The sequence below is a fragment of the Gallinula chloropus genome (genome assembly GCF_964237585.1).
Source record: "Gallinula chloropus genome assembly, chromosome: 13".
Lineage (NCBI taxonomy): Eukaryota > Metazoa > Chordata > Aves > Gruiformes > Rallidae > Gallinula > Gallinula chloropus.
In genome coordinates this window covers 19936564-19949849 of record NC_140098.1, presented here as the reverse complement: position 1 = coordinate 19949849, position 13286 = coordinate 19936564, and the positions used below count along the sequence as shown (strand labels likewise).

Below are 13286 nucleotides of genomic sequence, written 5' to 3'. Positions count from 1 at the left end.
CACCACACAGCGACAGCTCCCTGAGGGTCCTCATAAAGCTGGGATTTGTGCAACCATCAGACTTGCAACATAGTGCAAGGCTGCTCTGTGGGCTTTTCTATCAGAGCGGTCTGGCCAAGATGTGGCTGGGTTTACTCCTACGCTCAAAGGCAGAAGTGTGGCCAAAAATAAGTGAACGCTGAGTGACCAAAAGGGTTCCTGAGACTTTTACTGGAATAATTCCAGTCCTGGTGATATGAGTGATGGCTTTTTTTAAAAAGAGGGGACCCTTCCCTTGAGAAGCAAAAGCTCCCAGTGAACATGCTCTGACATCTCGTCATGCCACAGCGAAGGGCCAGCAGCAGTAATTGTTCATTAATTGCATAATAAGAGGTACCTGAGTTTAGACTTGTACTGTCGGTTCTGCCACACCCACAAGTGTGTTTGTTTAAAACACATCGGCCTTGGCCACAGGGACTCGCTAGCACAGTAAAATAAACCCAACACCATTCTCCTTCCTCGCCTTGACAGTCAACTTCCAACCCTTGTTTCTTTCTGTCCTGGGTGCACATTTTTCTGTGCTGAGCAGCAGGGGATCTCAGGAGCTTGTTTTGCAAAGACACAGGCTGGGGAGGTTCCCACTGGGCAGCATGGAGAGGGCACCAGCAGTCTTGCAGGGGACAGAGAAAGGAAGCAGAGTGGTCTCCGGTTTTAACTCGCCAGGTAACTCCAAGGTCAGCTCCCAGCCCGGCCTCAGACGCAGTGAAGGGAACAGGAGTGAAAACATCCAGTCTCCTGCCTGACAAAGCTGCGTCACTCCCACCAGTGGCATGTGATGTGCAGGAGGCCAAGGAGGAGACTGGTTTTTTTCCTGGTCCCATCACATGCCGTAGGTCAAGGTTATAATGCAGGGGTGAATCCCACACGTAACAAAGCTGGGATCTGGTGACTGTTAGGGCTGATGTTTTGGAACAGTAATTCATACTTGTCTCCCTGGCTACAGAGAACTGAATAACAGCTTGGATTAGCACCACACAGCCTTGCCCCGAGGACTTGCCATCCTTGATGAGTAAACCACCACCTCTGCAGATGAGGCCTCCTGCTTTGGCATCCCTCTGGGGCAGAGCATGGGATACTTTCTAAGCACCACTTGTGAAAAACCCACTTCCCTCTCCGGTCCTACACGGGGCAGACAACCAGTTCCATCCCTCTTGGGCAAGAACACTGCCTAACACACGGTCACCCGAGCTGTCCTGGCGCAGGTGCAGGCTGCTGCCCTAGTTTGGAGCTCCCCAGCACAGGGCAGATTAGATCATGGTAACGCAATAGGGGATACAGGAATAGTCAGCCTGGGTGCCGTGACTTTGACCTAGCGATAGCAGGAGTGGTGCTGCTCTTGCCCAATCCTGTGCCCTTGGCCCCAGCTCGCTCTGATGCCTCTTGCTTTTTTTCCTTTTTTTTTTTTTTTTATTAAGATGCCCTTTGGCTTTGTTCTCTGCTCCATTTGCTTTTGATGCTGGGAATTTGAGACCCGGCCCAACCCGGGTATTTTTAGAAGGGTGAACATCGATTACGGATTCTTTTTCTAGCAAAGGTCAACTGCAGGAGGGAATCACAATCCTTCACTGCTCAGGACCTGGTCTAGAGGAACATAAAGTCTGGCAACAGGAGCACCAGCTCATCTCCTCTCTCCCAAAATGCGTAAGATGTCTCAGCACCACACTACCCACACTCAGCAATCCCCATATTGCCAGGAGAGATTCAGGGAACAGCTGCCACCTCAGAGCACCCTGAGGGCACTGACACCCTGCCAGCCAGCGAGCCATTCCCAGTACCTCTGCCCACAAAACCCCAAGGGCTCCTCAGTCTCTTCTTTTAGAGAGGAACCGGGGTTGGTGTTTCAGCCCTTTGCATCAGACTCTTCTCAGAGCTGTGCACCCCTCCACAGGCACGAGCAGGAGGCAGCAGACGAGCTGCATCAGCCACACTTCGACTAGTTCAGAATATACCCCACAGCAAAGGTGGCCAAATGCTGAATGGAGGAACCCAAAGAGATGGTGCAACCTCCAACCTGAGACAGACTCAAAGCTCCCCTGACAAGGCACCAAACCGTGTTATGCCTCACTGGCCTAGGCCCCAGTGTTGGATTTTCCCAGGCAGGAGGCAGTAGGTAACGGGACAGAGATCTAAATGCTCTAGGCAAGAACATGCCTGGTAAATACCCTGGTTCAGCATTGTTGTGTTTCAGCCTCACAGGAGACAGGCGCTGCTAAAGCATCTACAGGGGTTTTCCGTCCTGCTGGAAAGAGGAAGATGCACAGAAAGCAAATCCATAGTGTTGTGGATTTGTGTTGTTCCCCTCCTAGGGAGGGGAAAGATGCAGGACTTAGCAGCACAAGCCATACCTTCAGGTATACCAGTTCATGACATCTTCTCTGGGTCAGATTCAGAGTGAAATACACGCACACAGACTAAGTCTGAAAGCATTTTATTAAAAAATAGTACAAGAATAGTCAGTGGCAAAAATATTCAATGTGGTACAGCAACATCAGACAAGCTCCTCACACATCTTAACTTGATGCATTTACAAAGACCCACTGTCTCCACACAGGTTCCCAGAGGCATCTGCTGCATCCTGTGCCATCAGTGAGTTCCAGTGCAGCACAGGGAGCAGAGTCTGGCCTTACACCAGTAGGACTGGTTGTTCCTGAGAGGTATGAAAGGCCCTGTAGGTCTCGGGAATGGTGCTTGCAATGTAGGGCATCATTCCCACCCACCCCAGCTCACTCAGAACACTGACTGAATGCCTGTGACAAGGAATGTTTTCCAATAAAAATCTTTATTAAAAAGTTGTGTGCGTATTTCTTCTTTATAGAAATAGAATTCTTACAAAAATAATGACATTACCTTAGAAATTCACACAATAGGTAACATGCCACATCTTTCTGAAACACTCTTTGCAGCAGAAGCCTCACACAGTACCTGGGTGGTTACAAGTCAGACCAGTAGCTCCCTTTTAGTTCTGCTGTCTCTACAGCAGCTGCCAAGAATTTGGACATCACAGTTTTAGGATTTAGAAAGTAGAAAGCTGCAAGATGACAAAGTGTTTGTAAATCAGCACCATCCCTTCTCATGGAGAAAGAAAACTATCACAGGAATCTCGTGATTAAAAGATACTATTACTAGTTACTGGTGTCAGAGACAATACAGTTTTGACTTTTCTGTGTCAGTTTTGATCTGCAGAGTACCACTTACTGCAAAGCAGCGTCTTTTCAGTGATTTCTGGTCTTGTAGGAACACACAGCTGAGCCACAGGAGAAAATAAAACCATGTCAGCTTACTTTGTTTCATAAAGAAACCCAGTAAGGCGCTAACAGACACAGGGCTGTGAGCCTGCTGCCTCCAAGTAACTGATAGTTCCCTAATTCAGTGGTCAGCAGCCCAGAAAGTGTTGCATAGAAGAGCAATTGCTATCTTACCCCCAACTTTTCCAGGCAACAGAGAGTCAAAGCCCCCATGACTTTCATGCACAGCTATGCAGGAAAGGAGCTGAGCCCCAGGGCCTGAAGGAAGTGCCCTGTGTGAAGCCCACTCTGTATTTGGTGACTTTATCTTCCCAAGTAACTCAGCAAGAACTTAGTAACTCGCTGAGTAACCTTGGAGAATACCAGGAGCGGGCTTTGCATTTGAGGTTTACAAATTGGGTGACTTGCTGCTCTAGGAAAACAGCAGTTCAGGCACAGTTAGTGTGGGCATTGGCTGTGTTAGGGGGGATTTTTGTTTGCCTTCTTTAGCAGAGAGCTGGCGGCAGCCAGGGCCCCTCCCTGCACGAAGCGCACAAAGTTATCTCCAGCTAGAGGCCCGAGAGCATAAAGCCCTTTCTCCTGGGTGCATTCATAGGTGAACGGGTCCACCTCTATGGGATTCCTCTTTGGATTGACTGGTTGGCCACCATCCATTGCCAAGTCAATGCCATTATTTGGCAGGAAGGAGAGGTTGGGGTTTGAGCCAGTTAGAACAAGAGCCATGGAAATTTTATAAACCTTCTGGTAACCATTCTTGTCTTGAAAGATACATTTCTTGTCCTTGCCGAAGGACAGGATGTGATGTTCAGGGAGGCTAATGTAACGCTCATAGGGCCCAGCACAAGCAGCTGACTGGTCTTTCATCATCTGGTGAACTTTGTGATATTCAGGGTACATTGTTTTGGGGAGCTGGTTAAAAATAAGACCTGGATCACTGACTCGTCTCCGAAAAACATGGATTACTGGAATATTGCAATGGTGAGCAAAGAGAATCGCATCAGCAGCTGTCAGACCAGCACCTATGATCAAGACCGGATCTGACATGATGCCAATGCTGTTGTTCTTCACTGCTTCCTCCAGGGCAGACAGCTTGTGATGGACATAGGAAAGGTTCTCTCCCTTGATCCCAAGCCAAGTAGGACTATCGTATGTTCCCGTAGCTAAGACCACATTCTCTGCATAGATGGAGAAGGGCTCTTTATCACCTTTCACAGTTCTGACAAATCCATCCACCTGAAAGACCTCTGTACTTTTCTCATCGTTCCAGAGTGAGTCACTGTTCTCCTGCAGATCTTTCTGTGCGTGGCTGGAGATGGTCTCAGCACTCACTTTCCTCACAGAGGTCACAACAGTACCACATCTGAAATTCTTCTGCAGCCCTTTCTTCATCACATAGTGCTGGTAATATTGAGCAATGTCTTGCGCTGTGGCTCTGTTGTTCCTGAGGCCCCTGTAAGACAGTGAGTTCAGAGGTCAAGCAGCAGTCAAGGAAGACTTTCTTCCCTCTTCCTCTGAATGGATCCCTGAGCCACCTAACTTGGCACTACTAGAGAAGACTTATCTAGTTTCCCTGACTCCAGCAAAGTTATTCCTGGTACAGGGAGCTACACTCATGTTCACACACTGTTGGACAGAGGCATCTTTCTCTAGCATGAATCCCGTCCCTAAGAACATGGTTACTCATTTTTCCTTCCTCTCACATCCTGATTCTATTCCAGTTTTAACTCCTGGACTGTAACTGTTACACATCTCCAGAGCCCAAGTGCCTCAGAGAATGCACAGTAGCTGAGTTGAGGATACCTGTCATCAGGGACAGAGGCAGTAGCCACAGGAGGCAGGTACCTGACCCTGCCTTTTCCAACCTTTATTCAGAACTTGTAGTCACTGTGACTCATGTCCCCAGCAGGTGTTGAGAAGGACACATTCCAAGCAGCATGGCAACTTTAGCTGAGTAACTGAATGCAGAACAGACTTTTACTGGAGATGGGAGAGTGGGAGAGTGTCCTTTCTCTTACTAGAAACATCTGTAACAGAAGGGTAGCTACGTTCAGGAAGTCCACTCTAGGTTCCCAAATAACCTCCAGATGTTTGCAGACAATCCCTTCATAGATACCTTACCTTCTCTTTTGCTTTAGCCAGTCCTTGAACGGGAGATCTGGGAGTCCCATCCATTCCCCTCTGCTCAGGGTGACCATAGAGCCCTCGATAGACTGGAACAGGAAGCACAGGAAAACGATTCAGTCAGTGCCAGAACTGAAATGCAGGTTTGTCATATCATGGAATGAGTGATTTCCCCTGATCCACTGGATGAAACCCTCCATGTTGTCCAAAGATTGGAGTAACAGATTGGAAATATAAGTGTCTCTGGTGCTTTTTTCCCTTGTCTATATAAATAAAATCAATGTGGCTGACTGGCATAGCAGAGGAGCTTTTGCCTCTCCAGTCAATGCATCTGGCAACCTTACAACATGCAGGCCCAAGCAGTTAGGTTTCAATTTACATACATGCCAGGCACCTCCAGGAGCGTTTCTGCCAAGGACCAAGTGGGGGATGGCTCTGTCAGTCTCATGCCACCAAGTGAGGACGGATTCTGCTGTTCCACCAAAGTCTGTGTCTGGACGCTGAAGAGTATCAAACAGAAGAGCCACAGGGCTGTGGGATCGTCCCTCCAATCCTTCAGACAGATACTCCAAATCCTGAAGAGAAGCAGATCAGTGGTTTTGGTGCTCTCTGAAACTGATTTACTGGCACACAGACACTATTATTGCCTAGAGACTACCTTAAGGATCTTAACAGCAATACTGACATTTCATACAAGGGGCAGCTAAAAGTACTTTGATGAAGGGTTGTTCTGTCTGTGTACTTTGAAAATGCACATGGCATTATCACTTACAGCCCTAGAATGCTTTACTATGTTATGTGTTTTCTCTTTAGACAAACCTGGTCTAAAATGGAGACATCTGGTGCCTCTTCCAATTTCCTCTGAAGGATGGGGTGAGGATGAAGAGAGTCTCTTTTGACGTATGGGGTGTAGCCAGACAGCAAATATGAGAGACAGATTCCTGAAGGTCCATTGCCTAAAAAGACACAATAGAGAAGAATTTATCTTCCTGCAGATAGAGTAGCCCTTGGTGAAGTGTTTCTAATATCTGAACCAATTCAAAGGATAAGACAATGCTGCGGATACAGGGGACTTTCTATTCCAGGTTGACCAGTGAACTACTGGATGGAGTTGGGGACGTCATTTTATCCTCTTATGTCCCCTTCTCCTCCTCAGCTTCATCTATTTGCATTGTGAGGTCTTCAGAACTTGCTGAAAAGACACTGAGTTAAATAAGCCAGAGGTTAATGTCGCCTGGAGCTTGAAGTCTCTAGCATGCATCAGCTTGCTAATAACAACTCCAAATTGAGTTATTCTCATTAACGTCACTAAAGGTTTAGAAACTGGTGACATACTGACTGACAGGCCTCAGCTGTCCTGGAGGCACATTTCACACCAGTGCAGAGTGTTTCATTGTGAACAGGATATGAAGCAAGTCCAGAAGGGGAAGCAGCTCAGCTGAGTAAGAAATCCCATCTAAGAAGGGGTATCTGGCAATAGCAGTTGTGACTGTTTTGGGGACTCTTTCAAATGGGAAACAGCCCTCCCATGGCACTGCTGGCAGTGTGTTAAGGAAGAAAAATCTCTCTGCCATGCCACTACAGCCCTTTGACCAGATTGCTGGATGACCAAACCGCTCCTGATGACCACCCAACAGCCCATGGAAAAGCCTCTTACAAAAGCGCCTCCCAAGCCCAGCGAGAGCAGGCTGTGGAAAGTTTTCACATGGCTGCTCTCCAGCACGTTTAATGTTTTACCATGTCTGCTCAACTTGGAGTCAGCTTTTGGCTACCCCGGCCTTGCCGCTCACTTGGTATGTGACTAACCCCATTACATAACGCTGCGATGATGTAGGGAGGAGAGCTGCAGTGACACAGCAGCCAGCTGCTGGCACAGTGCCTGCTCTGCCTGCCTGAGCAACCGCTGCTTGGAAGGATGTGAGAGAGAGAGGGAGGCTCAAGCTGTGCAGCTCGCAGCAAGCTGAGCTAAGGGCAGCACACGCCACCGCTGAGGCCAAAGCCTGCTGTGCTGAGGCAGGATCAGCAGCAGCGGGTCAGCATCTGGAACATTCCACTTGCAGGGAAGTTATCTAAAACCAACAGCAACGGGAATTTAAAGCAAACCGAACTGCAGCTGGAATAAAATGTAATGAATTTCAGCTCACTCCTTTTTTAGGAAGCACAAGGAGGTACCTAAGCAGAACAGCCTTTTGAAGGCACACTCAGCAGCACAGGCAGAGGACTGACTCTGAACCACACCTAAGGTTGCTTTCTAGAATAGTCTGAGCTCCGGAGGAAGCTGTGCTCAAACTATTCTAGAAAGCAACTGCTTTCAGGATGCTGCCAGCACAGCGGGAGTCCACAGCCATCTGGGAACAGGGCCTGGGAAAACAGCTGAAAACTCTGCACAAAGTCCAGCTGCAGCAAACAGCTGAGCTGCTTCAGCCCAAGAGCCGCCTCAGAGGACACATCTTCACAGCGGGGCTTCTGCGGCTTCAGCGATGTATCTGTAGCAGGTCCCTGGTATAGGTGCTATAGGGACCAAAATATCCTTCCTCCCAGCTAAAGATTTCCTAACAGCTGGGTGGTACAAAGTCAAAGTAGAACCTGCTGGTAGTACTGTCCTTGTCAAACTTTCTGTTAGCGAGGATTATGGGTGATTTATGCAGTGCACTAACTTTGGACTAGCTCTCTTGGGGGCTATAAATTAGATGGCAGATAAGGAAGGAACCCAGCTCTGCAAGGCATTTAAACAGATGCTGGGATGAACGGGGTCCAACACCCATGCTCATGATCAAAGGCACTGACATCACTCATGCTTTGCTCCAAGAGCCGCCTCACATTACAAAGCTCCCCCCTGGAAAGGGAGGTAAGACAGCTACTGCATAACCTGCTTTCTAAACTGGTAGAAACCCCACAGCTTTTTACCATTCTATTAAACCTGTATAAAATCAGGGTAGCTGACTTGCATTGTAAAAGAAGTGGGAAAAAATTGAGCAACTTCAACAGCATGCTTTCAAAACACACACAGCGGGAAAAAAGATTGCACAAACCCACCTCCAACTCAAGCACTACAGGTAATCACTTCCCAACAAGTTGGTTAGCAGAAAGGTTTCAAACCCTTTTAAATCTCCAACAGAGAAAAACCAGGCCCAGGTAAACTGATGCCCAAAAGGTTACCAATTTTTCTATTAAAAAAAGGGGCATGTGGTTCAGTTTGTCACATACAATATTCCCTACCTCCCACAACTCTTAGTGGCCTTTCCCTTAGTACTGGAGAAAGTTTGGCTGTCAGAGAAAGGAGGTAGAAGCACTGGGCAGGCGTTTCTGGTTTCAGTAAGAACACACAGAACAAGAACTGCAGACAGCAAATCCAAAGCAACAGCGACACAAGAGAAAACAGAAATGCTGGCAGGAGAAAACTTACCAATGATGACTACAGGCAGTGCTTTGAGCACGCTCTTATCTCGGGGTCGGTTCAGTAGTGTGTACATCTTCCTGTCTGGAAGCATTGATGTCCTGGAGTCTACCTGTTAAAACACACAACTTTTGTCAAAAAAGCAAATGATTCTAAACATGTGAATTGATAGCCCACAAAGCCAGGTTGACCTAGAGCACTATCCTTGCGTTGCAGACCATCACATTACACTTCCACACTCAGGACAGGCCTGCTTATCTTTTTCTTGTCCCCAAACCCAAAGGATGATTTCCTGATTACATCATTAAAAAAAAGGGAGAGGACCCTTATCTTTCTCTTCCACACACCAATTCCAGGCCCTGCAGAACAGCTGGCAACTTCAGTAACGTTCTGCCTATAGTAACTAAGTATTGCAGCTTGTGAAAGTAAACTTCAATTCTGCCCATACCGTGTAGAAAAGTATTGCTGCCATGATTAGTATGAACTCACTCATGAATGCTTTGTACTTTTTTAAGCAAGCTGAGTTTTTATTGATAATTAGAGCCAACCTCACTCAAGACTCCTGTCCAAAGACCAGAACTCTCTTGGCTGCATTTTCAAATGCATGCCATTCCACCCCTAAGGGGGTTATTGAAAAGTGCTGGTTTAGTTCCTGAGCCTTCTTTCTTCATTTTCCCAGAGAACAGTCTCCTAAGTTTGAACAAGTAAATAACAAGTGTTTCAATGAAATACACAACAAATTTATTATCTTGGAGACTAAGGTGTTAGAGTGGTACCTACAAAACTCATCTGACATTTGTGCAGGTATTTAATGAGCAATGAATCGTTTTTTTTCCCATCCTACTATGTCACATAATGACCTCTTTGGTTTTCCAGGGAATTCAACTACACTATCACTACTCTAGACAAGTTGAAAAGTTATTTTTACCACAGTACCAGCAAAGTTTTCTAAATTCAGCACAAGTTCTCAAGGTGTTCTAGAGAGAAAACAGTCTTTTCTAAAAAGGTTACTCTGATTTTGAGAAGCTAAGTAAAAATTTCCTGAATGGCATGACTTTGTTCAGTGGGTCACGCTCTCCACACCCTTTTCAAGCACGGAGAGATCTTTGGCAAGCAAGCTGCACACTCCCATGCGGTCTGGCACATCACTGCCTTTGACACAGGTATTGCAGCAAATGTCATCCAACAAGCGTCATGTTCCAGTTGAAGCCTGACAGTTGTGTCCCCAGCAGGAAGGCGGTGAGAGCCTGCTGAATGAATGAACCACCAGAGCGCTCCAGGGGAGCTCAGGCTCTGTGGAATCCCAGGCTTCAGGAGGAGTCCTGCAAGTGCATTTGCCTGCAAGGATGTGACAGTTCCAACACACACCAAGGTACAGCCGCCGCTGTGCTAGATGGAGCTACTCCAAGAGGTCTGGGTTCATCCAAATAGAGGCATGTAAGGCTGACAGGCTGTATTCTAAATACAGCTCTCTCCACGGTTTTGGATCACAGTTTAGTAGCACTCACTGGTTGCCTACTATCGCTTAACTAAGCATTAGCCTACAACTCTTGTGCGTTTTGCAGGGCAAGAACCACTTAAAAGACAAGAGTCCTGCTTTCTAACTCAAGTCATTTCAAGCCTGTAGCTTGTAAGAGAGTTGATTTCAAAGAAACTTTGGTTACTGGTTTAATTGAGACTCAAGGGTAGATGCATGCACAGCAGAAGATGAACACTTGGGTGCTCTGTGCCCACACCAAGCTATTCATCAGCCCCTAAGGTGTATTTAACCCAACCCTGGGAGCTGCAGGAGAACAGATTCACTGCCCAAGTATATCCCCACTTTTCAGTTAGGTTCTGCCACTCAAACAAAAACCTGCTCCACCTTCAGTAGATGGGTGCGTAAATGTACCCACAAATAATTCCCTACCAGAAAGCCCCCCAGTTGCAACTGGTAGAATTCAGCACTAGCACTTGGGATGGCCAAAGACAGCAAAGGAACAGGACACCGGTGTGACCACTAAGGTATTCCCTTCAAACCACAGTAGGTATCTCAAGGTTACCAGAGGTTTCTTCTTCATGGGAGCAAACACTAACAAACACCTCCCTCTCCATGGCTGTACTACACAAGAAGACAAGTCCTTACCAATTTTTCCTAACACAGTGCACCTCTTATTTGTGTGAAGCTACTAGGAGTCTGGAAGAGGGAAGCAAGACCTCTGGAAGCAATCTTCCAGGTTTCTGCTCCATAGCACGCTGCAGCAGCATGCACAGAAAGACTGCATGCACTCTGTAGACAGTGGTAACCCAGCAACACCTGTGGGATTTTTGCTGGAAGCAAGGACTACTGAGCAGTACATGGCAGTAGTTCCAGGAGAACATGTAAATAACAAGCCTGCAAGCCCATTTGTAGGACTTGGGCATAAAGTCACGCTGTTGTGTGCCAGCATGTTTCTGGGGGAGCCTGAAGGGGACAAAAAAGGCACAAGAGAGTAGAAGTCAGCCTGGCACTCTTGTTTGCTTTAAAGGAAGGTTGCCTTGGCTCCTGGGTATTGCACTATGCCACCCTACCCCACCCTGATAGAGAACAAAGCCAGCAGCCAGGGCTCAGCGACAACTCTCATGATTTCACCCTCCTCCTGCTCCATTCTGCACCTTCTGACAAAGGTACAATTTGGAATTAAACCAAACCCTAATGGCTAGAGAGCACAGTTGATATTCTGATGAAAGTACTAGATCCATGCACATAACCATTTTTAGTCATGGTTTTATTCAGGATCTGGGTTCATAATGTCCACTGCAGTGCTATGTGCTTTGTTTCCTGAAGCTTTGACACTTGACAGTCCTATCAACCATCAGAGGTGCTTCTGTTTGTCTTTGCATGACTCTACAAATGGAGAAGTCCCTTTCATGTCCTACAGCTGCCATCTCTATAACTGATACTTAATTCTTTTTAAGCAGAGGGTGAACAAGACTCTGAACCTGTTTATAGCTATTCCCATCGGGTAAAAGTGAGCTCAGAGCATCTCAGACATTTCAGCTGCAGGCCACATGTTCACTTCTGCTTTTAGAAGTAAAGTTGGATTATTATAAATTTTTTAGCAATCTTAGAACCAAAGGACCACCCTGTTAACCTGTACAATTAATAAGTGTAGCAGATGAAAGCCTGTTCTTGCAGAGGCTACTGGAAAGTACACAGGACGTTGAACTTCATTTCAAATCTATACAGAAGTAGCTAGCAGCAAGAGAGAGTCTGAGCTAGAAAGAAACCCAAGACTGCTCTTCTCACACTCCCTTTATGTAGAGTAGTCTGCTGGGCACTCACACTTAGCCAACCTGGTGACACTGATCCCTGTTTTGGCTTCCTACTTTAAATGTGTGTCTCTTTCCTCCCCTTCATTTGGGAGCATGCTGCAAGCTCCGCTTTATCTCCTTGCTGCTTCCAAAGTATTTCAGTGTCTATGTGATGTTACATAATTTTGTTGGCTTGGAAAAGCACCCAGCTCATTCTGGGCCAAGCTCTGCATACCTTCCTGACACAGCCCTCAGCCTAGAGGGACTATAACTCACACAAAGTCAGTCAGTGTGGCCCCTAGCAGTTTTAGGCTGCGCAACCGAAGCAGGTTTGAAGTGATTAAAAGAAAAAGCAAAATATAAATTTGGCAAGACAATGGCACTAAATGATCATTAGCAGAAATAAAAAGCCAAGTTACATCAGCCACATGCAGGTAGCTCTCCCTAGAATATCCGTGAGGGTTCTGCTCAAGTAAAGGACCACCAAACGTGGCCTGTACAGCACATGGGGAGAGGTCAAGAGCGCAGTGCAAGAACTGCAAGAACTACCATGATGCTCAGGTTTAAACAAGACCAATGCTGACACATATACAACAGTCTTCTTCAGCTTCTTTTTTCATCAACCCATTCATTTCACCAGCAGGTTTTCAAACTCCACCCATTAGTGCTTTTAGAAACCAGAAATATCAATAGCCTTTACATTTTATACTTGCCTACAACTTTCATAAGTTTTTTTTCCCCCCTGCTCTTGCCTTACTGCTCTGACATGCCAGGCCAGTTACCTCACAAAGTATGTGGAAAAAAGTTCACCTTTGTGATACACAAAAATAATACCTTTCTAAAACCACCCCTGAGATACTCAGAAAGCAATGTTAGAGCATTGTAGCTAGAGCTTTCTTACCTTAAGCAGCAGGTCTGACCAGCGAGGTCTTTGTGAAAATGCCTGTACAGCCAGGAAAGCCCACCAAACTACAAGCCTTGAATCCTGTCTCTGCTCAAAGACAGCTGTTTAAATATAGTAGATTACCAGCAGCAAGGGGAGGAGCTGAAACAAATGGAGGTGGAGCAAGGAAAATACTTATAAGCATGAGTCAGCAGGAATAGTTCCCCTTCCAGCTTGTGAATGAATGATGTAGCGATGTGCCTCAGTGATGTTCAGCTGACCAGATGACTACAGCAAAGGCTGGCTTATAGAAGCCACACATGGCAGA

At 46.6% G+C, this 13286-nt stretch overlaps 1 protein-coding gene across 1 annotated transcript; it reads right to left on the bottom strand.

The window, feature by feature from the left end:
* Window positions 1–2451: 2451 nt before the first annotated feature.
* Window positions 2452–13034, bottom strand: OSGIN1 (oxidative stress induced growth inhibitor 1). Its single transcript, XM_084269929.1, has 6 exons — window positions 12977–13034; window positions 8812–8914; window positions 6225–6361; window positions 5789–5980; window positions 5403–5494; window positions 2452–4734 (listed from the first exon to the last, which is right to left on the bottom strand). The coding sequence occupies exons 2-6, from the start codon at window positions 8894–8896 to the stop codon at window positions 3744–3746; spliced, it is 1497 nt and encodes a 498-aa protein (XP_084126055.1). The 5' UTR covers window positions 8897–8914; window positions 12977–13034; the 3' UTR covers window positions 2452–3743.
* Between the last annotated feature and the right edge of the window lie 252 nt (window positions 13035–13286).